Source organism: Engystomops pustulosus, chromosome 11 (genome assembly GCF_040894005.1).
Source record: "Engystomops pustulosus chromosome 11, aEngPut4.maternal, whole genome shotgun sequence".
Taxonomy (NCBI): domain Eukaryota; kingdom Metazoa; phylum Chordata; class Amphibia; order Anura; family Leptodactylidae; genus Engystomops; species Engystomops pustulosus.
The window spans coordinates 78,494,559-78,522,346 of NC_092421.1; the positions used below are offsets into that span (position 1 = coordinate 78,494,559).

At 43.1% G+C, this 27,788-nt stretch overlaps 1 protein-coding gene and 1 long non-coding RNA gene across 2 annotated transcripts in view; one reads left to right on the forward strand and one right to left on the reverse strand.

Annotated features, from left to right (window-relative positions):
* The window catches only part of LOC140106546 (uncharacterized), a 38,382-nt gene extending 27,101 nt beyond the window's left edge, over positions 1–11,281 (forward strand). Inside the window, exon 3 of the long non-coding RNA XR_011850804.1 lies at positions 11,019–11,281. This is a non-coding gene — a long non-coding RNA (uncharacterized lncRNA). The remainder of the gene's footprint in view (positions 1–11,018) is intronic.
* On the reverse strand, positions 1–27,788 carry ARHGAP19 (Rho GTPase activating protein 19). The gene is made up of 12 exons (XM_072131032.1): positions 27,569–27,788; positions 20,808–21,073; positions 18,451–18,531; positions 17,231–17,440; positions 15,469–15,695; positions 12,953–13,039; positions 10,402–10,467; positions 7,770–7,976; positions 6,689–6,772; positions 5,529–5,627; positions 2,825–2,902; positions 1–368 (listed from the first exon to the last, which is right to left on the reverse strand). Exons 1-12 carry the CDS (start codon positions 27,613–27,615, stop codon positions 312–314), a joined length of 1,509 nt encoding a protein of 502 aa, XP_071987133.1. The 5' UTR covers positions 27,616–27,788; the 3' UTR covers positions 1–311.

Below are 27,788 nucleotides of genomic sequence, written 5' to 3' on the forward strand. Positions count from 1 at the left end.
GTTTTTGCCAGGAGCATTGTATTAAAAACTATAAAAACCCATGTATATATCAAAAGTCTTAGTATGCAAAGAACAGCTTCCTGGTTAAAAAGACTTAAAAAAAAAAAAATAACAAAATTACTGCCATAAAAAACACACCCGAGAAGGGTACAGGTCTGCACATGAATAGTTATGTCACAGCTTTGTAACAGTTGTCCACAGGTTATTTTAAAAAGTAAAAAAAAACAAAACACAGAACCGGAAAGAAATTTAAAAAATGTAGGGAAAAAAAAATAAAATTAAATAAAAGTTAAGTCCAATAGAGAGATCCTTTAAATTGATGTTTCTTGAGTAGACGGGAGATGCATCCGTTTTAATCTACTGGGTGCCTATAGAAAGAAAGGAAGTAGATAGTAAATCACAACCTTAATATATGTGTGTAAGGGCATTAAAAAGGGGTGAATGGGGAAGTTCTATTAAAGGGAATCTACCATCAAAATCCATCCTGATAAACCAGGGACATTAGTCATAGATCCAGGCACTGGGACTGTGGTATCTTATATTTCTTATCCATGGCCTCCTGCCTTCTAAAATCAACTTTTACAATTATGCTAATAAAAGACTCCCTCCGTGCTGTATCTTCACAGGCTGTTACACTGTGATCCTCCCACTGCTCCCTCTTGTAGATGTAACCTAAGGGCAGCAGAGAAAGTTCCAGCACACAGTGTGAGAGGGAAGTTCTCCTGCACAGTTAAGCCTGTGAAAACTTAAAGGCGTTTTCCCCACATCTCAATCCCCTGGTGATGTTAACACAAAGCTCATTTTAACCCCCTTACTTTACAATGTTACTCAATTTTATTGCAGTTTTAGCTCCTATCACTCCCTACGCTGCTCGGTGTAAAATCCCAGGGTGTGGGCGACGCCTCCCGAGCAGCCACATTACTGTATCATCTAGTTCTGTGGGGTGACAATGTGTATATACACCTGTACTCTGATAATGTAACCAATTTCATCTGGCTTCTGACATTGTACTAACACACTGATACATAGAAAGAGGAGACAGATCAGAGATGCACGAGATGATTACACAGAGGCTGATAGACCATTACTCTGTTACACTGTGAGCTCTGCTACATCTCACAGATAAGTGATCCGGGGGAAGGGGGAGACACTCACATATCTCCTTGTAGCCTCTTTGCTCACCATGTGCTGGCAGGATGTTGGTGAGCGTCTCTGCTGTGTGTAGATAGCCAGGCCCTTTGCATGGAGCTCAGAGAGACTGAAATGTCATCTGCACGATCCCACACAAAAATCCAAGATGGCGGCCACCCGACCCCAAGTCATAAGTTACTGGGTCATGTCTAGGGGAAACAAATTGTGTACAGCAGGACTGATATACACTCACTGGCCACTTTATTAGGTACACCTGTCCAACTGCTCGTTAACACTTAATTTCTAATCAGCCAATCACATGGCGGCAACTCAGTGCATTTAGGCCTGTAGACATGGTCAAGACAATCTCCTGCAGTTCAAACCGAGCATCAGTATGGGGAAGAAAGGTGATTTGAGGCCTTTGAACGTGGCATGGTTGTTGGTGCCAGAAGGGCTGGTCTGAGTATTTCAGAAACTGCTGATCTACTGGGATTTTCACGCACAACCATCTCTAGGGTTTACAGAGAATGGTCCGAAAAAGAAAAAACATCCAGTGAGCGGCAGTTCTGTGGGCGGAAATGCCTTGTTGATGCCAGAGGTCAGAGGAGAATGGGCAGACTGGTTCGAGCTGATAGAAAGGCAACAGTGACTCAAATCGCCACCCGTTACAACCAAGGTAGGCAGAAGAGCATCTCTGAACGCACAGTACGTCCAACTTTGAGGCAGATGGGCTACAGCAGCAGAAGACCACACCGGGTGCCACTCCTTTCAGCTAAGAACAGGAAACTAAGGCTACAATTTGCACAAGCTCATCGAAATTGGACAGTAGAAGATTGGAAAAACGTTGCCTGGTCTGATGAGTCTCGATTTCTGCTGCGACATTCGGATGGTAGGGTCAGAATTTGGCGTCAACAACATGAAAGCATGGATCCATCCTGCCTTGTATCAGCGGCTCAGGCTGGTGGTGGTGGTGTCATGGTGTGGGGAATATTTTCTTGGCACTCTTTGGGCCCCTTGGTACAACGCCACAGCCTACCTGAGTATTGTTGCTGACCATGTCCATCCCTTTATGAGCACAATGTACCCTGTAACATCTGATGGCTACTTTCAGCAGGATAATGCGCCATGTCATAAAGCTGGAATCATCTCAGACTGGTTTCTTGAACATGACAATGAGGTCACTGGACACAAATGGCTCCACAGTCACCAGATCTCAATCCAATAGAGCATCTTTGGGATGTGGTGGAACGGGAGATTCGCATCATGGATGTGCAGCCGACAAATCTGCGGCAACTGTGTGATGCCATCATGTCAATATGGACCAAAATCTCTGAGGAGCTTCCAGCACCTTGTTGAATCTATGCCACGAAGAATTGAGGCAGTTCTGAAGGCAAAAGGGGTTCAACCCGTTACTAGCATGGTGTACCTAATAAAGTGGCCAGTGAGTGTAGAAGTCTAACCTGTCTCTAAGAAGGTACCACAGTCACGGGGGCCCAGATCTATGGGTAAGTGTCCCTGGTTTATCGGGATGGATTTCCTTTAACGGTCTAACTATTGGGTCAAAGTCTGATGAAAGAATCTGGTGTCTCCTCAGAAATGTCTCTGCCATTAGTGGGTTTCCTCATTTTTACAGGTGAATGAAACAAGTTTAATGTGATAAACCATTGAGCATAGATTTAAATTCTGTACAAACCTCTTTCTTGCTGTCAGGGTGTTCGGACAACTTTAATTTGGCTTTTGTAAAATAAACTGCAGGAGATTCTTGAGAAACCTGGATGGACAAAGTGACGTAGAGACAGAGGTCAGAGCATTAAAACCACTTTTTATGGCATCACATCCAAGAGCAAAACTAAAAAGTACTTTTCATGCATTTGATCGCACGGTTATGCAATATACATCACACATGTACGTGTATAATCATGATCAATGCTCCTGTAAGCGTTCATGTGGAGATTATCCTTTAGGTGTAGCGGACCATTTATACAGAACGCCCAACTACCCATTGTCCTTTGTGTCATTCCTTTCTTACAGGTCCTTTAAGCGACACCACCATGCATTCACTTTGATTGCCGTGTATATTATATCTACAATGTGCCCTTAAAGTTTATTGTGGATTTATTGCAAAGAAAGGTACCGTAACATTGTGGAAAATATTCATTAACTCATAAATGGTTTAACAGATAGTTAAACAAATGCAAGATTGGTGGGGATCTCACAAGTCGCATAAAATGCAGGACCCGGGGACCCAGTTATACTCACTACTCTCCATTCCTCCTGGTCTCAGTAAATGTCAGTGGAAAACTCCTGGTAGCTCTATATATAGGAGCAATACAGGCAGTCCCCGGGTTACGTACAACATAGGGTCCGGAGGTTTGTTCTTAAGTTGAATTTGTATGCAAGTCGAAACTGTATATTTTATAATTGTAGATCCAGACAAAAATAATAAAAATTTTGGAGCCAGTGACAATTGGAGTTTAAACATTTTTTACTGTAATGGGACCAAGGATTATTAATAAATCTTCATTACAGACACCTTACAGCTGATCATTGCAGCCGGGGACTATAGTAACATCCAGAGAGCTTCACCAGAGGTCAGAGGGGTCTGTCTGTAACTATACAGTGCAAAGAAGAAATATATGCGGCACTCACCCGTTGAAAGGTTTCACATAAAATCAGTCCGACATAGTTCAGCCAAAGTGGGGCAGAGGTAGGAGCAGGGGGTCAAGCAAGGCGAGAGCCGTTTCGCGCCGTCCGGCGCTTTCTCTAGCCTGGCTAGAGTCAGGCTAGAGAAAGCGCCGGACGGCTTCTTTGCACCGCTTAGTGATACCTGTACCCTTTATGCTGAGCACCACCTTTAAGGACACTCACCATTTTTCATACCATCTCCGAAGATATGTACTAACTGCTGGTCTATATGGAGTAGCGGTAGTGCCCCCATTGCTTCCACTTCTTTGACTATTGCTTAACGTCTGTCTAACTATAGGTTGTCTGTAAGTCGGGTGTCCTTAAGTAGGGGACCACCTGTAGATTGGTTCCCTTTAAATATATGTATAACCAGCTGTCAGATAAACTAGCCCATCTTTGAAAACTGCTATTATAAAGAAGTACAACTATCCCTATATTGTTCCTCCCCATACCTGTAAAGTTCCACAGTCCATTCATAAAGTTGACCATCTAAGTGAATGACCCCATGCATCATCTTTGTTTTGAGCCAAATCTGGCATAATCAGGTCCTTCCTGCCAATCCTTGCCTTTGACTCGCTTGTGTCTCTTCCTGATGGAGGGGGGATGAGCTAGTCACACACAGCCAGGAGGTGTGAATGATGTAGCAGTGCTCACTTGGCTGAAGAGAAAGCAGGGCCCTTTCAATCAGGATGCTGGAGGCACCGCTGAGCTAGATGAACATGAATGTGCGTTGATGGAGAGTCAACTTTACAGGCATGGGGAGTAACAATACAGGGATAGTAATACTGCTGTATAATAGCAGCTTTCGAAGATAGATTTAATGTGGGTTAGTATAACTGACAGGTCCCCTTTAAAATGGTCTTCAAAGTTAACCAAAAACATGATCCCCTTAGTTTAGGTTGAAGGCCTTGCTCCACGGCATTTGGAGAATCAGAAGTGTTCCAGCATTGTAAAATCGAGCTGTGTTATTGACCACTTTCCTTGAAGTGAAATTATATGGGGTGCAGAGCAGTTCAAATTACATATATAACAATCTGTGCAACCCCCTACTTGGCTCCCCCAACAGTTCTGCCCTCAGAGTGTGTAAACACTTTACAATAAATTAAAAACTGCACTAAAAGAGAATATATCAAATTTAAAAGGACACCTACCATGAGGAATCTACCTTCAGAAGATCTGATGGAAGATTCATCTGCCGTAATCTGTAATGTAATAATCCTGGAACCCAAAAAGTTATTTTAGTAATATGTAAATTACCTGCAGTGGCTAGTAGCCTCTGCAGTTAATTTACATATTCTTAATATAAAGTTTAAGAAGTTGGTTTCCAGGATTATTACATTACAGATTAGGACAAAGGAAGGAGGAATCTACCATCAGATCTAGATTTGTCATGGTAGATTTCCTTTAAACCCATTAAAATCACTGATATCTTGTCACCATGAACGGAATGTACGGGTTTCCTTTGGAAGGGTTATCCTCGATCGTTATTCTGATTTGTTTGTGTGGTAAATGAGGCCACTGCTGCAAAGATAATATTTATTTAAATAATTATCAATTGCTAATATTAAGCCTAGTGACCAGAGCGACCATTGTAGGGTTTAGTACTTGTTATCGAATACCCATAAATAAAAAACATAAAAATTCTAAAAATTATGTTCAACAAAAATGTTTTGGGTTACCCGCTATGCATTTTATGTTATTTCACTACTCACATATTTGAGATTTTCCTTGACGAACTCTGACCCTTCTGAAGACATAGGAGTCATCGTGCGCTTCTTCTCAGATGCCGCCTGTCCACCCAAAACTTTACGCTGAAAATAAATAATAATAATAATAATATATAATTTCATGCATTTCAGGAGACCGATCTAAACTTTCATGTTATTACTGCAATGTGTAGGTCTCTTAAAGGGGTTATATGGGTCTTAAAAATTACTGAGGGCAGTACTGGGGTGGGCCATTTAAAAATAATAAACATGTACTTACCTCGTCCGGCATCGCCGATGTCCCGTGCCGCGGCCGGTCTTCTCTGTGCGCCGGTTTCATTATAAGGGTGCACAGGGAGCTTACGGCCGGCCGGAAGCACCCATCCAACACCATCTCCCAGTGCTTACAACGCTGAGAGATAGGGATAGATAGGAGGAGCCGGCCACATCGTGGACTGGAAGCTCCTTGTGGGCGGCTTCTGTGCCCCTGTAAACAAACAGGGGCACAGATCGAAGGGACCGCGGCGCAAGTGATCGGAAGCTCCGTAGGAAGCAAGTACGTACATGTTTATTATGTTTAACTAGCCCTCCCCAGACCGGCCCTAAGTAATTTTTAAAACCCGGATAACCCCTTTAAATCATAATTTTTCAGACTATTAAACCGCTTTAAATAGCTGTACAAAAATCCCCCCCCCCCCCAAAGAAAAGGAGGTAAAAGGGACTTAACCATGTCGTTCTGCTGCAGGTATACGATTACTGCAGTTTAAAAAAAAAAAAAAAAAAAAAAAAAAAAAAAAAAGTTCCTGAAAACCAACCCCTCTCCCCTTCCCAAACCAACTTTAGGCTACATTCACACGACTGTGGCCCTATATACGTCCCCATATATGGCAATAGGCACACAGTGGCGGTACAAGGAGAAAAAAAAAAAAAAAAAAAAAAAGGATACAACAGAAAGAAAGAAAGAATAAAAGATAACAACATGTTCTGTTGGTATGGCTGTGTGTCGCCATCTAATATGGAGATAGGAGTTGTCACCCCCTCCTCCGCTGCACGCCGACATGTGCTCGCCCGGCTAACGGTTGTGTGAATGAGGCCTTACACAGAAATTACTTTGTGGCTTTCGTTTCTCTTAACAAAACCAGAATTTGTCCCCGTCAAGTATTTACCTTAATCATCCCACTAAAGGAGCGCGAGCGGACGTGTTTCTTCCCGCTGGTCATGTCGGGGGTTCCCTGATTATGTTTATTGAACTGAAAAAAGAAAAAAATTCACATTAATTTACATTTACACATAGGCAGTAAGCTTATGGTTTGTAGCCCAACTAAGTTTTTTAACCAAGTTGCATGATTCAATAGAGAAGATTATGATAAACTATGATATACTTAGGAAAGGGGACACAAGATAACTTTTCTTTATGCACTGTGTATATAAATCAGCTTTCCCTCACATAATGACACCAACAGCTGATGGATAAGGAGAAGAGGAGAAGCGGATGACGACTCCGCTCTGTAAGGAGACAGGTCATTGGGAACTATAGAAGAAGAATTCTCTAGGTGTGGAAAGAAATAAAGGACTAAATAGCCTCCGTTTTTTTCTACTTTGCATGCTATACTGCAAGAGAAGAAAGGAGAACAATATCTTGAAAAAAGGCATCTACCGCCTGGATGATGGACTGTATGCAAATAAGCCTGATGTGCTCCTGGCTCCATAGGTGTTAATGGAGCCCCTTTGGCTCATTTGCATACAGTCTCATCCTGGTGGTAGATGTCCTTTAAAGTTTACGATTATCAATGACACGATTCATGGAATAAAGTAGCAATGAGTACTTGCAATGTTGTGTAAACATATAACAAGACACAAGGGGGCGCCAGATGAACGTGTAAAGTAGCATTCGAAGACGCTGACATTTACATGATAACTTGTATGAGCAATTTTGGGGTTTCAAGTTTTTGACTTCCAACCAAGAGGAAGTAGAATTACTTTTGGCATTTAGAAGCCCACAATTGCCCTACATCAAGCAGAGGTTTTAACCATTGTATAATTTTTATATCGACACAAATCAGCTGAATGTCCGGTGGTCAAGTGAAGCAATGGGGTCTCCTGGGGAGAGGACAGGTCTCAGAATGCAGAACATTGAAGTGATAAAGTTTGTAAAATACTTGGCAATTTCGCAGCCTTGTACTGCCCGATCCCCCCCCCCCCCCCCATTATGTACAGTTCTAGGCATCATTACCACATGCCCCATACCTGTCGGATAAGCTTTTTCTTTTTAGCCGAATCTGGCATATTGTGGACATGTTGAAACAATTCTCTTAAGGCTTCCTCGGTGCGGCGCTGCGTCAGCTCCTGCTGGGACGCGGAGGATGAGGGCGAGGATGCCAGGCGGCCTCTTTTCTGGCTTTTTACGAAGGGAAATTCATTGTGAGTTTCCGAGGATAACAGCTCCAGATCATCCTGGGGACGAAAGATGGGAGACGCAAAGGGTTAATGCTACCAGTAGCAGATTTCTACAGGGGAGCATTCATAGCTAGGACACAAATGGAGGGTAGATCAATATGATAAAGTTAAACTCCAGCACAGGTACCAGGGTCTTCTAAAATCCAATTCTTTATTAGTGATACAGCAAAATGTTACATTGGGTAAAATATAGAATTACGATTGACGCATTTCGGCTGAGCACCTTACTCCTGATCAGGACTATGGAACTCAACCAAAACGCGTCGATCGTAATTCTGTGTTTTACCCAATGTAAGACCCAGGTACATGCGCTGGAGTTTATTCACTTTTTCTGTTTGCCGATGCCTTTGGCAATCCGAGCACGGCTGGCTGGTCTCCAACCAGGTGGGAAAAGTTTGAGCTATGACTAGTGCGAGTTTCAGTTGTGCAGATCAATATGGGTCAGGACACCGGGTAGATTTAGTAGATTACTAAAAGCACCCGTGACTCCTCACTGTGTGTGCAGGGCTGCCAGGACTATACAAGTCAATGGCTGCTGCCTATACATGTCAACTGGCGCCAAAGTCATCCATTTCCTATTCATTCCCAAGTGCACGGAGGAAGTGCTTAAAGAGAACCCGTCATGCAAAATAACCCCCCTAAACTAAATATATTTTCATAAACTGCCATTAGAGAGCATTGCATCTATCCCTTCATTGTCCCTCTACATGCCTGTAACCCTAAGCAATGAGGTCCTAAAGCTGTATGCAAATGACCTGTGAAATGTCCAATGAAGCATTAGCATATTCGTGCTGTCCACGTTATTCATGAGTGGGAGGCACAGCCACACCCCCAGTGCATGACTGACAGGCTGTATAATGATGTGAGGCTGTATAATGATGTGCTTCCTGGTGCTGGTGGCCACGCCCCCTGCAGCCTGTGTGTGCATGTGTGTGTGTATAGGAGAGATACAGCAGCTGCAGGCAGCAGCCATGTTACAGCAGAACATGTCAGATTCATGTGTAGCTGATGTCTGTGTCTCTCACCTGTATATTAGGAGGATGCAGCATGTCAGCAGATGCAGCACACACTAGCCATGCTTTACTATACATTACACACAGACATGAGCAGGGGGAGGGGTAACAGGGGTGACATCACTGCCTCTGACCATGTGACCAGCCTCATTTACATGATAAAGAATAGATGATTTTACAATGATTAATGTATGAAATAACTAGATAAAGGCTGGGATGGATCCTTGTGAGCTGCTCCAACAGGTAGTAGTGACAGGACAAGTGACACAGACCTGATGACAGGTGTCCTTTAAAGCTCGCTCTTCATTTTACTGTACTGTAATTGATGAGCCTTGATTGTAGTTTATTAATGCCAGTACGTGGGAGAGATCTACATGAATGGATATTTATGGATCTCGTCTGTTTTCCAACTTCTAATTTGCTTAATGAAAGTGTATGAATCTCCCGCACACACGCAGGCGACGCTCAGCAATCCCACAGCCATAAGAGACACGAGTAGTAATAATGTCCATCTGCATTGGATACAATGTGTAGCGGTTCCATCAGTTCCTTATTAGAGTTTACAATCACAATTGCTACTTTGGATTTTCTATTGCTGTTATTTTGATTAGTTTACCAAGCAGGGACTATACTATGGCCAGGGATAGGACAGCCCAGGTGGGAGGAGGCCGTCCACATAACTGTGGATGTGCTCCATCATTGACCAATGTAGGAATTTCAGGGAGAACCGAACCCAAAATGTATTAGCAGTTCAGAACAGTAAATTGTGTCCATTCTGCAGCACCACTCGTCACTCGCTGCTTTGTTTGCGAACACAGAACGTAGCATTGATGTCATATCACCTGCATGAGACAATATTGACCTCAGTGGGATATGGTGGAGGCTACAATGGAAGCGCATGGCCAACATGCATCCCCCGTTGCAGTATCCATGTGGAATGGAGATGGAGGAGAAGGGCCGATGTAAAATAAAATCAACCCCATTGATCCCACCAGGGATGTCATTTTTAGGTGGTGACATGTTATTCTTAAAAATGCAGCATTCTGAATCATCTTAGTACTTTATTTTACACTACCTGGCTCCCTGCCAGTAGCATGTGGTGAGTACCAGGAGGAGTGGGGAGGGGGGCAGCTTGGTTACTGGTGGGCATTTGCTGCATTATGCATCTTACACCCCCACTGTATGAAGAGGGTTCAGCCCATGATCAGATTCTATATAGAAGAGATGCTTCCGGATCATTCCAGGAAAACATTGTCTAATCAAAGTGACACACACAGGCATTGGGTGGTGGAATACAAAGGTTTCACTGGTGAGGATCAGACTTCAGTTCAGTTTTGAAAAAAACTGAAAAAAAATAAATAAATAATAACCCTCATGTAACGTTTGGCACCAACAGAAGAGATTATTACCTTGGAGGCAGGAGTTTTGCTGGCGCTGAAATGCAAGCGGGCGAATTCCCGTATATAAGCCGGTGCCTGAAAGCAAAGTAGAACAAAGTAGAAACATCACCAGCGCAGATGGCACAACATCTTCTCACTGCAAGTCATTTTCATTGGTGCAAATGGGCAATTACCTCACATTGAAAATATGCATAAGCAAAAAAAAACAAAAAGAGGGGGGGGGGGGGGGCGCAACAGCAGTTACTGCACTAAAAGCAATAGTCTTAAAGGAAACCTGTAGCCTACTTACACCCCACTAAATTAAGTTGTGATTTGATTGTGTTGTCATTTCAGATGCCCATGTGTTGGCCTTTGTAATACTTGAGACCATGATCAGATTAAAGCCAAAAATATGGGCATCTGAAATTATGCAACTCTTCCAGCCTGACTCATCTCAGGTTCGTTAGCAGCTAACAAGACACTTCTGGTGCCAATTAAGTTATCTTTAAAATCACATCGGGATTGTGGTACAGCGAGCTACAAAACCGGAAATACAGGCAGTTAAATAAAAAGGAGTGAATTCCATCTTTATCTGCAACTTGTATCACCAGAGGGCTCTGATGTCACTTGTTCTTCCGGTTTCCAAGGAATTCCTGGAAAAGACCTTTAAAAAGGGGGAATACTGAAGACTAGTCGAGCTGAAGCCATATGACTGGAGAACCCCCTTTAAATGTATCAGTATGTCAACCTAATGAAGAATTTACAGTGGATGAGATGCCTACAGTGGATTCTGCAGCAACTAGATACAAAGAGGAAGTGCTTCTCTCTATAGATTCACAGGAAAAGGTTTCCTTGTCCCTCCCCATGTAATAAAGATCCCCCCTCCCCCATATTGGAAGAATCAGTACTAATAAAGGACTTTTGTAAAGTTTAGGTTTAATGATCCATTTCGAATTTTGCTGCAAGATGTGAATTTCTTATGGCTGTAATCTAACACTTAGATTAATTTTATGGTATCCATTTACAGCCCGTCCCTGCAATAGTGTCACGAAAAACTGCAAGATTGCAGCGCCATTGCTTGTGGGCTACTTACAGATGTGTGGACAGGACATGTTACGCCTATGTATCCACCAGTTTCCCCTCCAAAATAACTATTCTTGATGTTTGTTACCACCACTAGAGGGAGCTCACAGCACAAAATACCTTAAGAGTCTCCATAGTCATTTACTTTACACTTCTATGGATGATGGAGGCACCGGCTGTGGACTCATCTGGTGACCCCAATAATACCAAAAAGCCAAATTTGGAATGTGGTGTAAGTTGCTGCACAGTGTCTAGGAGGGGATGCAGAGATCTAGACTAGCACAATATCGCTTTAATTTCCTGCAATAAGTCAATTTCCATCAGAAAACCTTAAAATGTGCTTTCGTTTTAGGCTGGAACTCACAAGTTAACAGCCAAATGTCAATATTTCCGATTCTGCAGCGGATTTCGGTAGGACCCATAGACCCTGAAGAAGAGCAGTCATTATGTTATATGGCTGGATAACACATCATTCATCCTCATCATGAGGCAGCAGAGAGACAAGTGCGGCTCTGATGATACAGAAGGTTTCCCGCCTCCGTGTAATCAGAGATGACCTTCAGCGCTTTCTCTGCTCGCTGAAGCAAACCGTGAGCGGCCCAGAGGCGCCAACATCCACTCATCTAATAAGTGCAATAAATGAGAAGAGCCTCAAAGTAACCAGCCGGGAATTCACACCATCCCACAACCAATAACCTCAACTCCTTGATGAACCACAGATTTCATATCTTTTGTATCTCTGCATTGCAAAAGCCAGAGCTTCTTTTTCTTTCTTCTACATAGTCATGAGGGCTTGTTATTGGCTTGGTCATAAGCTGTAGATGGCGCCATTTAGGGGGTACATTCCTTGGGGCGTAGTCAGCTATAATGTTTTAGGGAAACTTCCTACCAGGTATCTACCTAGCAAAAGAGACCTCCTCAGCCCCAAACTAGATTTCTCTAATCCTTGTATATTAAAGGGGTTTTCCCACAAAGGGAATAGGATAGGATCGGGTGGGGGCCTCAGTGCTGGAGCAGACGGCCACACATGACCGTTCTGCGCCATTCCATTAATCTCTATAGAGCTGGCGGAGATCAGTGAGCGTGACGCTCGGCAATTTCCATCAGCTCCATAGTGATTAATGGCGCAGAACAGTCATACGCGGCCGTCTGATCCATTAATCTGTCGAACCCCTCACTTTCACAGTCTGCGGGGGTCTCGGCACTGAGACTCCCACTGATTAGCAAGTTAGGCTCTATCCCTACCCATCTCCTACCTGCACACCCTAGTCAAGCTGTAGTTGTACTGACCTCTGCTGAGCTCAGCCCTTGCAGTTACAGCACCTAGAGAGGCTCTGGTAACACCACAATGTTTTTGGATGGGGCATTAAAAAAAAATAAATAAATAATCAATCCACTTCAATCTATTAAAACAGAAAAACTAATTATTTTTACAAGGTACAAGGAGGGATCCTTTAGAGACCAAGAATTTGGTAACGTTTATAGAGTATCCACTTACCTTGAAGAGCTTTTGGGAATGTTTAATCATGAAGGTGACCCCATTGGTTAGTTTGATTATATTTTCTTGCAAGTCGTTGGCAGTGACCTTTAATAGAAATATTAAAAGCATTATGTGATAATAATATTACTCCTCCACAGTTTGTTATATATATATATTTTTTTTTCTTTCTTTGTGTTTCATTCTGCCTGTTATAAATCATTAGGCTCCATTTGTTTAAGACCAGCCAGAAGATGAGCCTGGCAGGGTGGTTATAAAACCCCAGGGAGTCTATGCTTGATCAGAGGAGCATGGTCTTCCTAAGTGGTAAAATTAACACCTCTCGGCCAGAGTAGTCTAGCTAGTGGGGGATGAAAAGAAGCCACAGACCACATGTTTTTCCCTCCAAATTCAGACAAAGGGGAATATCATAGCTGCCCATAACTGGGACATAATTCATAATTATAGGTCCCAAGTTACACAGGACAGTTATGGGGTCTAGACACACTTCTGGACCGAAAATCAGAACATTAGCTGCAATGGAAGGCAGCCAATAGCAGAACACCCCTGATATTAGGCTAAGACACCCCGAGTTTGGTATGGGGTTAATGGGAATAACATGCCCGTTTGGTTGGAAGCCATGGCACAATTGTGCCATCTCCCAATCAAAAGTTATGGGATTCTGATAAAAACCCAGACCCAAAAAGTAGCTCACTGATGGGAGGGGGATAGAAAAATCCCCCTCACAGTGACATCACAGCCAGGGGTGGGGGTCAAAAAATCACCTGGGCTTAAATTAATGAAGCAGCTACATAGTAGTGTTCAGTCTGGGTGACTATGACAATAGAAGGCTGGATCGATGCTTATGCCCTGTCCTCGGGCCAAAGAATTTCTTCCTATTCCACTAGCAAGAATTTTTTGTTTCCGTTTTCCCTAACTGTTTGTAAGTATTGTATGCGTATTGTTTTTAATCCTTTTTTCATTTTATCTGACAATTTAATTCTTTGAGTGTACTGCATTTTTATGTAAATTAAAACTTTTTAATAAGCCTCTGCTTGTAGCCTTAAAGAATCTGAGTCTCTGAAGGGAATAACGTTACCAGAGGTCATTGTTAGCATAGTCCATGTAGTAAGCGATTGCATGTTCTGTGTGAGTTTATAATTGTAATATCGTGTAAGTAGTGAGTGCATGTGCTGAGTTATCATCAGGGTGCATTGTCTGTGTGGTTGAGGTGCCTACGGCCTTCTTTGCATAAGTAACTCGTGGGTGGTGGCAGTGCGGATTCTGTGGAGTAAATTTAGCGTAAGGATGCCATTTTGTGGAAGTGGGCGGAGCTTAAGGGCTAAATTCTGGGACTCCATAGAGTAGTTATCCCAGTGGGTGAACTCCGGTGAGTCGGGTTCGTGACACATTACATTCAGAAACTGATCAATGTTCTATGGTGCACAGGTCTCAGACTTATTTTATTGTTATGCTGACTGCAATATTTCAAAGGTGACAGCGTAGCATTACAACAATTAGTATTCTAGTGCACTCATGAGCAAGAACACCATTTCTGGTCATTTTGGGGGAGCCCCAACGCATAGATCGAGAGGCTTTGGCCCCTTGATGTACCTGGCGTGAGACGTGGCCGCTCTGACCTGGAGGCGGCGTAGTCGCTGTAAGAATTACAGTTCTCACAGTGATAAATCTCCTCCTTTGTGGTTCTAATCTTAGCTTTCCCTTTTGTAGTCTGACTGTAAATCTGAGCTGCTGGGTTGAAATCTAGCTGCAGCCCCCCCCCCCCCCCTTCCCCCAGCAAATAAAAAGAGAGGAGATATCATAGAAGCCAAATGGTGGAGAAAGCGGCATTTCCTCCAGAGAGACGAATCTCTATATTTTGCACAATCCACATCAGTATTAAAGGGTTTGTCCACTTTCAGCAAACATTTGATATGGTTTGTGTCATGAAAAGTTCTACAGTTTACTTTCTGTACCGATTTCTCGCGGTTTTCTAGATCTCTGTTCGCTGCAATTCTATAGGAAACTATATTGTTCACCTATCCATAAACACCGATACTTGGTCATGTGATGTCACACAAGTGCACGGCTCATATCCCTGGAACACACTGCTCTCATTATTCTCCGCGATAGAAAACAGCAGTGCAACTGTGTGACATCACATGTCCAGGGTCCGATTTTTAAACCCCAGGAAGTAAGCGATGAAGCTTCCTCTAGAATGACAGCAAGCAGAGATCTAGAAAACTGTGAGGAATAGAAGCAGAAAGTAAATATTTGTTTTATTGTGCAATGAAGTCATTTGCGGAAAATGGACAACCCCTTTAAGCCAGACCCACACAAGGCTTCTGGGGAACATGCTGGCAAGCTATAAATGTATGTGACTCATTGTGGTCCCTGCATCTAAATATAACCATTAGGAATAAGGCAAAACACAATAAAAATACCATAAGAAACAGCATCTTCATTTACTGATGTGTGCGAGTGACAGATTGTTAGGCAAATTAATTCTCCTACGAGTCAGGATCCGGGCCACTTACATTCTTGGGCCATATGATGTGTGGGGCAAACATCAGCGCCAGGTTGTGGGCCGACATCTTGTTGCGGTCCTGCTTTTTCGCAGTCTGGTACAGCAGATCTAGCAGTAACTTGAGTAGATTCCTGTTGGGGGATGGAAGAAGCAGGAACAAGAGCTGCAGAGCCTCGATTTGTCGCTCTTTATTGGGCGCCCCCGTCCGGTTACCCTTGTCATCAAAGAGCATAAGGTCTGTACAAGGGAAAAAAGAAGGAACAGAGTTTGCATAACAATTGAGTAACCTTTACCTTCAGGTCTTCCATATGCAGCCCCCACACACCATTACATACATTACTATATAATATGGCAGGAAGCTGTAGGTGGGCAAGGCTACAGCGGATACGCCATTTATAATAGCACTGGTCATCTACACGGAATCAAAAGGCTTTGAGAACGCTATAACAATAGAAAAAAACTTCTGCAGTCTGAAAAGGATCTACAGAACCCGAGTATTACAATGGATGCCAATAGCCTGACGTGGGGGCGAGAGTGCGGCGCAATCCATAAGAACACGGCTAATGATGGCTTCTCGCCTAAAGGCAGTGAAGAGAACAGAATGTATCAAACAGTTATTAACCAAGTACATTATAAGCATCTAAAGCAGTTTGTCCATGAAAGAAAGTTCACATTTTTATCACCTAGTGATGTTTATACAATAAATCTCCCCTTACTGTACAATGTTACTCAGTGCTATTGCCGTTTTAGCTCCTATCACTCAGTGATGGTCAATGTAAGATTGCAGAGTGTGAGTGGGGACTCTCTGAGCAGATACTTCATGATCCCTCTGTGTTATGAGATGCTGTGTGCTGACAATGTGCTTAGATTATCAAGGTACAGGGTTATATAAGCTTTTATTTAGCTTCTGAACATTCCACTTGTACCTGACACATAGAAAGATGAGACAGACCAGAGATTATGACATCTGAGCTATAAACACACAGAGTGCCCCTCCCCCACCCCTGGATAAAGACCTTACCTTGCCAGTAGCTTGTAATGTAAGTCTATGTGCGAGCTGGAGAAGCAGTTTTTATGAATAATCTGTCCTGCCCAACCATAAAATTCTAAACAAATATATTTAGTCATATCCCAGGGGGAACAAAATTGTATATACTAGGACTGATAGACAGGTTTGAGTTATAACTGAAATGCTGCAATTTTATTTTTCTTTTTTAATAACAGCGATTTAGAGAATGTGTTATTTTGTTACACCGGGTATATTTAAAAATCTTGTCTGCGTGGGAAAACCCTTTTTAAGAAGCTGTCTGTGAGTAACCCTTTCATAACCAATTTCATGACCAATGGTACCTCGATGTCCAGGTCATATTTTGCAGTTCCGTTCTGAAAAGCGAACCAGTCACCAGGATTGTTAGATTTTGCTGGCAACAGTTACAATAGCCTAGGCTATTCAGATTTTCTTTTTTTTTTTTTTTTTTTTTTTTTAAATGCCTTTATCAGTGTTCTGAATCATTTCAGTACTTTATAATAGTTTATTTTACATATCCTGGCTTCCTACAAGCAGCACGTGGAGAGTCACTGGGGACCCTAATCAATGTTTTGTAATCCAGCCGATTCGGTTCCAGGCATATGTAATGATAAAATTTGTTTATTTCATCAATTTAAAAAGAGACGCATCATCATTCAACGCGTTTCACGTCCAAGTCAAATGTTGCCCCCAACTCCAAATATTTTTTCAGCAGTGGCGCTGTGCACTCCATTGTACAACTTACCTGCAATCTTCAAGTGAGCGTGGTAATGGCGGTGTGTCAGCAGCGGTTCCGGTAATTCACCCAGGAACATTTTAAGCAACGTAGCTACATCATTAGGGTGAAACTCTCCAGAATCCACATCAATGTCTATTCCGCTATTGAGAGAGTCTTTAAGAATCTGCAGACGATTGCTGTTCCCAGGGATGCGGAACAAGCCTTCAGTGCGGAGATCTGCGAGAAGACAGGCATGGTGAGGGCACGCACAGAAACACAAGCGGGGCTACAAAATGTAACAAACACCAAACCAAAAAAGACATATACAGCATCCTCAAGGATGACCAGAATAACCTCATTAGAAGGAAAACTACTTAAAAAGGAAACCTACCATGAGGAATCTACCATCAGAAGTAGATGAGATGGTAGATGAGATGGTAGATTCCTCCTCCTGCCTCTGCCCTAATCTGTAATGTAATAATCCTGGAAACCAACTTGTTAAAAACGTTATTTTAGTAATATGTAAATTAACTGCAGAGGCTACAGGGGGTGTGTACTAGCATGGGCGCGCACCGGGAGCTAAGGCCACGCCCAAGAGCCTCTGCAGTTAATGAATGCAATAACCCTGAATGGCCATTTATCCCTTATCCAAAGAGCTTTGCAGCAGCTAAGGCTGCATTACAATGTGCCATTAACGCAACGGCTGAGGACAGGAGATGTGCCCAGTTACGTTGCTGTAAAATATTTGCGTAAACGCAACCGTAAATGCAATGTTAACGTATGCATTATCATTATAACAAAACGTGTTAACACAAATATTAACAGCAATGTAATTTAGCAAATCTCTTCTCCTCTTGTATTGCGCTTCAAATCGCATCCGATAACACCACGTGTGAATGCAGCCTTAAATCTTAAACTTTGATATGATTTGTAAAGAAATACCGTAACTGCAAAGAAGTGTGTGTGTTATGCGTTTCCAGGGACCTGCTATTGTCTATGTAGCCATCTCACCTTATATAATTGTCAGGCACTACAAGGGGCAATGCACGGACTAGTGATCCCTTTATTTGCATTTTATATACTGTATCATGGTGGATAGACAGACCCTTGCTTGCAGCCCTTCCCCCCTAGTAATACAGCGCAGAGCGGTCACAGCTTCTACACTGTAATTGTCAGAGTTCACAGAACATCCGAGCGCTGGAGAACAAACACAATCCCATGTGATGCACTTGGGGCAGGATACTCACTTTTGTGCAGGTACTCTATGAGCTGGTATATCTGGGCGATGCCTTCTTCAGTAAGGGGAGCGCCAAAAACAACGCCTTTATCTAGAAGAACGGTAAAGAAGTAGATTACACCGATAGCTGGAGCTGCGCGGCTTTCAATGGTGAAAAGGTGAGAGCCGCCATTAGCTTTGATGTCGCGCAGAATGACAGCAGCTGTACAATAGATTAGAGATTTCACACCAAGGTTACACCATTTTTATGTAGAAGAGCGGCACTAGGCAAGAACTTATTGTGTACCAAGAAGTCGGAAATAAGTATCTGGGAGGGTATGATGTTATGTCTAGCATTCTCTCATATACATTATACTAAAAACGTGCGTGTAAAGTCATACGCAAATGATCAGAGAAGGGTCAATTTTGTCCCGAGACGTGTCGCTTTTAGAAGTTGGAGGGGACATCTGTAGCAGGTATGACCATGGTACTGGTGTCATTGTAAGATGAGAATGCTACAATCTGAACCAATGTCTCTATGGTTGGTTCAATGTTGTATTAAAACAGCGCATGTACAAAAGGATGTTGGTTTCCCTGAAAAGGTTCACACACGAATATTAAATATTCATTTTAAGGTCTCAGTATAGTTAGGATCTATTATATACATTCACTGAACTACATATTCATCATTTTACATTCATATTGGTGGCAGCAGCTGCAAGAAAAAAAAAAAAATATTTATTCATGAAAAAAATCAAAACCAGCTGAAGGTAATGGATTGTCAAAATTACTTAAATGGGTTGTCAAACATTAGCTGCAGGGAACGTTATACTAGAAAGCAAACATTACGTGTGTGTTAACCCCTCGGGCACTTTAGTGAGGTGCTTACACTTCCAGTTTGATGTCCAGTTTAAATCCCCACATCCCTATGGAATAATCAGGTTTTCACCATCCGAAACAGTGATTGAACCTACTCCCCAATTCCACCCTTACAGGGTGCACGTTGATGCAAGTGAAGCCGACTGAGTACACCTCAAAGTTTGGCACATGCATAATGATGTCAGGGTATTACCGTGGCTCAAATGGCAGCTAGCACACAGCCGCCATAGAAGTGCATTGTGCACGGCACAGCGAGCATTCCCATGTATCTGAACCAGGGTGATGTCATCCAAGGTCCTATACCCTATACATTTACCCAATGTATGCATCTGATCACAGGAAGTCACAGCAGCTTACAGGAACTTCTACTCCTCCCCCAGCCTCCCTGGAAGTATGCGGGGTTTTCATGTGATCAGATACAAACATGGGGTAGATTTTGCAAATGTAAAAGGTGTAGGACCTAAGATGACATCAACTTGGCCATATGATATGGATGTAACATAAGACGCTGTGTTAAAAATAAATATATGAATTACACAACATTTCCTATACATGTTGAAAGCTGATTATTTGCTGATTATTTGCAGACTGTCCAAAATTGCAAGGGGGCAGGGCAGTGATTTGAAGAGACACAGATCTGTCAAAATAAGAGGGGACCCAGAGTAGAAGAGTCAAACCGAGGAGATTAGGGTCAACAAGGTTAATTTACATATCAGTAAAATGGCTTTAATTTTAGGCGATATAGGGAGGACTTGTAATCCTTTTTAAGCGATATGGGGAGGACTTAATCCTTTTTCAGCAGATATTGTTGGTTTTGGTATGGGGGGGGGGGGGGGCGACAGGTCTTCTTTAGGATGACAATTTACATTCATAAGGAGGAGATTGAGCCAATGAGTGCATGGCCACTCCGGCAGAGAGAATCCGGAGAGGATTTCCCCAGGAGCCGTCTGTAAAAGAGGAGAATATGCAAATTGTGCTCTTTAAGACAAGAGTTGCTCTGCAGAGGAAACAATCCTCCATTGTGCTGGATACTCGCTAATTCATTGCTGTAGGAATGTAAGAGAGGACAAGAGTCACTTACCTGCATGAAGGTTCCCCAGAGTATTACATGCCTGTAATCCCTAACATTATGTGAGCAGAGTAATACAAGAATGAATAACTACCCATCGTTACATGTAGTCTCCATATTAACAGACTTTCATCTGGGCACGTGTGACCACCAGCACTGGACATATAGGTGGACAATAACAGCAGGGGGCGCCAAAACAAGTCTGATACACCAGTGACTAAGCACAGGAACTGAAGCAAAGGGGTTTTTGAATAAAATGATTATGTCCAGACTTCTACCCCACAGACATCCCTACAAGGGCCGAACTTCAGCAACGTTTTTTATAGCAATACAAAAATAGGGTCAAGATTTTGTTACCGACGGTAGTTCTATAGTGCAAACACATCATATTTGGGGTTTTCTTTTTGGACCTCAGCAATTGGCCTATCACAACTACTTACCTTTGCGCTTAAGAAAGTTGAGAGATTTGAAGAAGGAAGTGGCCGTTGCATTGGGTCCCGGAAGTTTTGGCTCCACTTCTCCCATGAGCTGAGCCAGCTCGACGCCGGGTAGGTCTATCAGCCGCGTGATGTTGCTGACCATTAACTCCGTGAAAACTTCTGGATTCTCATGTCGGAGTTTTTCCACAAAGAAGTCCGGGTTGTAGATGACCGGCTGGCTGCGTAGGGAGGCATCGTTACATAGGACTATGCTGCAGAGCGCGTCACTGAAAAATAATAATAATAATAAATAATAGTAATAATTGTGGAGAAATGTGTAATCAGACCTTTATATGTGTGGTTAGTAGCAGCAGGACTATGAAAGATGAATTTATGTTCCAAGATTTTTTGCGTGACACTTGTGGGTGTCACAACTGAATGGCGCCAAACACAATGCAAAGGAAACTCAAGAGGTGCCCAAGGCCCGAGCCAATAAGCTGCTGATACATAGTTACTGTGGTTGAAACAGGAACACATGACCATCAAATTCAACCAAGGAAGGAAAAGAACGGAACACTATTCTGTAACATAAGCATCAATGTCATTTGGATGCAATGCAGCATCATTCTAAACCCTTCTTGAAGCACTCTCCTCTCCTGCTGTGCTCTGCTCCTGAGCTCAGCTATTCCACAAATCTTATAAAGAAGAAGCTTTGTGTGTCTCCTCCAGTGATTAAAGGGCTTTTCCCCACAAACAAAAGTTAGGCCCTATCCACGGGATAGGGCCCAACTTGCTGATCAGTGGGGGTCTCAGTGATGACACCACCACAGATCACAAAAACGAGGGGTCAGATGGGGTCCCACGTACCACAGTTGGACTCCTCGACGCTCTGTCAGAGTAATGGAGCAGACGGCCACGCGTGGTGCTCGGCAATATATGTCAGTTCCATAAAGATTAATGGAGTAGAAAGGTCATGTGCCGCCGTCTGCTCATTACCGTTCTGTGGTTAGTGCCCAACTTGAATTTGTGAGAAAACCCCTTTAAATGTTAGCCCTGATTAAGGACGGTTGCAGAAGGTCTGAAACGAGGAGGCCAATGGTACACACCAACGTGGTATTGTACACATGACATTAAACTAATAAAGAATATCCGTATTTGGAAGTTTGCTCCTCCCCCCAAAGTTACATATACCCTTGCAAAGGGGTGTCCTGTGCCCTGATGAATATGATACTGGGAGAAGGGAGCTGGCGTTTTCAACTTTATGCTGCATTACAATGCACAGGAAACCGGCTCATGCCAAGTTCTGTGTGCAGCCATTTACAACAAGGGCAGAAGAAAATCCATGAGCAGCCATATTAACAAACAGCGTGGGAAGTTGGCGAGTTATAAAAATACTACACAATTTCAAAAATATTACAGTAAATTTCTCACAATGTTGATTCTAAAATGTTAGTAACCAGATAGTGTTCCATTCGCTCTAGTCAGTTTTCATAACAAAAAAGCCTGTAGATGATGGAGAACACAGATTTCTGCTTTTTATTTAATTTGTATTCTGCATTTTTTAGCAGTTCTACCTTCTGTAAGCAATAAATCCAATACTCAGGTGCACAGTGACCTCTATATAGATAACACTGACCCATCATTACATCACTACTGACAATAGAGGTCACAGCTTATCCCCTCCCCCTCCCTGTACAATGACCTCTATATAGATAACACTGACCCATCATTACATCACTACTGACAATAGATGATGTCACAGCTTATCTCCTCCTCCTCCCTGTACAATGACCTGTATATAGATAACACTGATCCATCATTACATCACTACTGACAATAGATGATGTCACAGCTTATCTCCTCCTCCTCCCTGTACAATGACCTGTATATAGATAACACTGATCCATCATTACATCACTACTGACAATAGATGATGTCACAGCTTATCCCCTCCTCCCTGTACAATGACCTCTATATAGATAACACTGACCCATCATTACATCACTACTGACAATAGATGATGTCACAGCTTATCTCCTCCCCCTCCCTGTACAATGACCTCTATATAGAGAACACTGACCCATCACTACATCACTACTGACAATAGATGTCACAGCTTATCTCCTCCCCCTCCCTGTACAATGTCCTGTATATAGATAACACTGACCCATCATTACATCACTACTGACAATAGATGATGTCACAGCTTATCTCCTCCCCCTCTCTGTACAATGACCTCTATATAGATAACACTCACCCATCATTACATCACTACTGACAATAGATGATGTCACAGCTTATCTCCTCCCCTCCCTGTACAATGACCTCTATATAGATAACACTGACCCATCATTACATCACTACTGACTATAGATGATGTCACAGCTTATCTCCTCCCCCTCCCTGTACAATGACCTCTATATAGATAACACTGACCCATCATTACATCACTACTGACTATAGATGATGTCACAGCTTATCTCCTCCCCCTCCCTGTACAATGACCTCTATATAGATAACACTGACCCATCATTACATCACTACTGACAATAGATGATGTCACAGCTTATCTCCTCCCCCTCCCTGTACAATGACCTCTATATAGATAACACTGACCCATCATTACATCACTACTGACTATAGATGATGTCACAGCTTATCTTAGTTTTGGCTCATAATAACAGAATATAAAAGTAACCAACTACTAGAACAGAAGAAAACAGATGAACTTTCTTTATTGACTCCTTTAATTCCTTGCAGGAGCGTTCTCCATACATCAGTAATACGCAGCGCGGCTTCGGACACTGCTCTGGAGGGGAGAATGACTTCTAATGCTCCAATGAAGATGGCGAGAGCGCGATGGCGGTTACGGTTAGTTACCACAAGTTCATATCCGCAACTTGACAACTTGACCTTTTTAACCTTAAGCAACAATTATACAATTTCTTTAGTTCTTTACCACGAGCAGAATCACAGATCGCATTACCAAGACCACAGATAAAGCAGACGCCACATACAAATTACATCCCAAATACACCAATTACTAAGCAATAAAGACTGATCTGCTCAACACACAAAATGAATAGGAAAAAAAAAAAAAAGTGAGGCTTACAAGATTGCTGAAAGCTTCTGGAGCGGCATGAATAAGGCTGGAAATTGATATAAATGAGGCCGGGAGCTACAGACCTGCTGAACCCATCCAACCCAAGCACATTCCTGACATACTGCCCCATACAAAGCCACATTGTACATCCAGCAGCCACACCACAGCATCAGGAGGGAAGAGCAGCATGTATAATGTCCTCATTGCATAGTAGACAGGGAAGGAACTCAAATATTTGTAAAAAATCAAACTGGTGCAGTCACTGTGTACATACATGACATTACTTATCCTGTACTGATCCTGAGTTACATCCTGTATTATACCCCAGAGCTGCACTCACTATTCTGCTGCTGGTGCAGTCACTGTGTACATACATGACATTACTTATCCTGTACCGATCCTGAGTTACATCCTGTATTATACCCCAGAGCTGCACTCACTATTCTGCTGCTGGTGCAGTCACTGTGTACATACATGACATTACTTATCCTGTACTGATCCTGAGTTACATCCTGTATTATACCCCAGAGCTGCACTCACTATTCTGCTGCTGGTGCAGTCACTGTGTACATACATGACATTACTTATCCTGTACCGATCCTGAGTTACATCCTGTATTATACCCCAGAGCTGCACTCACTATTCTGCTGCTGGTGCAGTCACTGTGTACATACATGACATTACTTATCCTGTACTGATCCTGAGTTACATCCTGTATTATACTCCAGAGCTGCACTCACTATTCTGCTGCTGGTGCAGTCACTGTGTACATACATGACATTACTTATCCTGTACTGATCCTGAGTTACATCCTGTATTATACCCCAGAGCTGCACTCACTATTCTGCTGCTGGTGCAGTCACTGTGTACATACATGACATTACTTATCCTGTACTGATCCTGAGTTACATCCTGTATTATACCCCAGAGCTGCACTCACTGTTGTGCTGCTGGTGCAACAAACACCTAGTTAAAACCTAATCTGCAAACTATTGACATAAATCTGAAGTGTAGAGCTGAATAAAACCTGTATAACTCTACTAGCTCTGGGGTTTGATCCTTGCATTGTAGCAGTCAGTTATTATAAGTACTACACACCTAGCTGCCCCCATTCTGTCTGCAGATGATGAATAAATTGGAGAACATTCTACAGAAGAGTCTCAAGTAGCAGAAAGGTGATGCCAATCACATAATCATTGTATATTATACTGGAATAATAACAAAGCTCTTTAGTCTTATTATTTTATTATATCCCTTAAGCTCTAGTATTTATAATTCCACCTCTATATCCCTGGGTTTTGGTTAGGTCCAGTAACCCAAACTTCTAACTGCTCAACTTCAAGTGACTCCAATAACACAAAAACTATCACTGTCTTCGACTCCACAGTCCTGTTTTCCTGGTCGCTGTAGCAGTGCAAAGATGAGCGTTCCTTCCCAGTAGCCGTATTCCTCTAATATATAGGAGGAGCTTCACTACTGAGCATGTACATAAAGTGCAGCCACATTCATCTCAGCCTACAAGTGGATGTGCATTGCACACTGACCGGCCACATGCTGCCCGTCATGTCACAAGCTGTGGCAGCTCCATGCTGTTACTGCTAGAACATAAGTCATGGTAGCGATCATTGCTGCAGGAGGCCCAGTACTGAAGTCCACACTGCTGCCGGGTCCTGTCCTGCTGACCCGATCTGTGTCCCGACTCCTGACACTGGTTGTAAGCATTGGGGTAAGGACAGAGCGGCCCCAGGAGCAGGAGAGGATCTGGGACTACTAAATACTAGTCAGCTCTACTGTTCCCGGCACCTTTGTGCTCTGGGTCCTGATGCCTGCAAATACAACCGGAGACAGAGGTGCACAGTGGCACCTCCTCTGGCGCTCACGATCTCCTGCAGCTCCCGCCCCGAACAATGCTGCGCACCTACTATAGCATCAGTTTCAAGGTGCAGCAGCAGTCAGGTGCCGCCATAGGAGGAGAGTTTAAGAATTATTTTTTTGTTTAATAGCCCCCACCCACATAAAGTTTTTAAAAGCTCGGACAACCCCTTTAATCGTACCAAATAAGGTGCAGCACAAATTCTCATCATATCTCTATGATGATCAGACAGACTCCTATCACAGTTATAATGGCCACAGCACAGGATCTGCAGTATATAAATGCTGTGCTGAGGCATCATGAGAATGATATTAGACAACACAAAGAAATCTAATAATCAAGAGCAGACCGGAGACGATATTGCAGAAAAGTGAAAGTAAGGGGAGCTGGTAAATGCGCTTGAGCGTTTCTTTAAAGGGAACCTACCACTACGGATCTACCTATTAAGGTAGGTACATCTAACGTATGCAAGGATAGCCCCTTTTCAGGGCTAACCCTTTGTACCCCTCTATCTTTTCTAATCTTTAATCAGGGTTATATGCAAATTGAGTTGGGGAGTAGCTGGAGCTGAGGCTACACGGCACGGCCACTCCACGCCCCCAGTAGCCTCGTTGATCCTCCTACTCAGACATCTTCAAGGTGCTGCGCGCACAGGTCCGTGAAGCAGAAGTTCTGCACATGCGCGGTAGTTACGGCTTTGGAGCGGAGATCGCGCAGCTGCTGGCCTCGTTGTAGCTAGATCCGTAGTGGTAGGTTTCCTTTAAAGGGTTTTGTATATAAGCTGGTACTGGTAGGACTCTAGTTCCCATCCATATTAATCATGCACATGTCAGATCTATGTACAGCGCTACATGAAATCACACAGGGACCCCATATGTCACCCTATGCTGCCGTTCCTTATGTCGGTATGAGAGGGAGCGCGCCAGGAATTATTTCAGTTGGAATCATGAAATATTCAACAGCCGAATCCTCCACACGTCCAATAATAGCAAATTAACATATTTAAAGGGGCTTTTTCATAAAGTCTTATAGACACAAATCAAACCCGCTGTGAGTAAAGATCTGGTCCTGCAGCGCTACAAACAGCGTTTATGTGTATGGGACAAGGTGTTTGACTATTAAAGGCCAACGCTAAAAAACGTAGAGATTGGAAATAGAACTTTAGTTCATAACACACACTGGTTCTGCTTTTCTGTCCGTTCTGGACTAGTAGTAATATGAAGTCACATGATTCTTGCAGCCAATCACTGTCCTCGGCATTGACATGTGCACGATCAATTAAAGGTGAGGTTTTAATGTGTGTGCGGCTTATAGCACTAGTCATTACAGGTAGTCAGACATTCTGACCAGGTTACAAAGAAAAAATCCTGCACGCTTAGCTGCCTATGTAACATCCTATAGCAGGGTCACACTATATGGCACAGCACGCGAGATTACCACATGGAGGTGTAATACCAGCGATCACCCATCACACCAGGGGCGCTGTATACAATATACAATCCCAGCAGGTGGTGATCACCATAAGGGACAAACAATCATTACAAGTGTCAGAGCCGATCTGTTCTAGTAGCTCACGGTAACCAATCAGAGCTCAGCTTTTATATTATAAACTGCTATGAGAAAATAAAAGCTGAGCTCTGATTGGTTACCATGAGCTACTAGAACAGTTCTGCTCTCAGACACTTGTGATAGATCTCCCCCGTATGACAGGAAGTCCATGTGCAACCCCCAATGTCTTCCCAGTCACTACATCTAATCATATCAAGCACTGACACCGATCTACCGAGGACTAGAGCGGGGACTCACCGCGGCCTCCCCTGCTCCCTGCCGCCCGCATCCTCCGCTGTTGCCATCTTGTTTTCAAATCATCCGCTTCTCCGTCAGTAACGCCCCACTCACGCATCTATTGGTTAGCCTTGTCCTTCCCTTTGCTGTTGATTGGTCAATTTGAATCTTCTCTCCACAAGTGGGCGGGGACAGCCGTGCGCCGTGCGGTTATAATACAACAGATCTGCAGGCGGCGCTC

Excerpts from the sequence above, each read along its gene's own strand:
- ARHGAP19 (XM_072131032.1), bottom strand. The coding sequence starts at position 27,615 with ATGGCAACAGCGGAGGATGCGGGCGGCAGGGAGCAGGGGAGGCCGCG. Across the intron at positions 18,532-20,807 it reads CAACTTTCTTAAGCGCAAAG|ATAAAGGCGTTGTTTTTGGC; the intron begins GTAAGTAGTTGT and ends CCGTTCTTCTAG. Across the intron at positions 13,040-15,468 it reads ACATCATATGGCCCAAGAAT|GTCACTGCCAACGACTTGCA; the intron begins GTAAGTGGCCCG and ends TTTCTATTAAAG.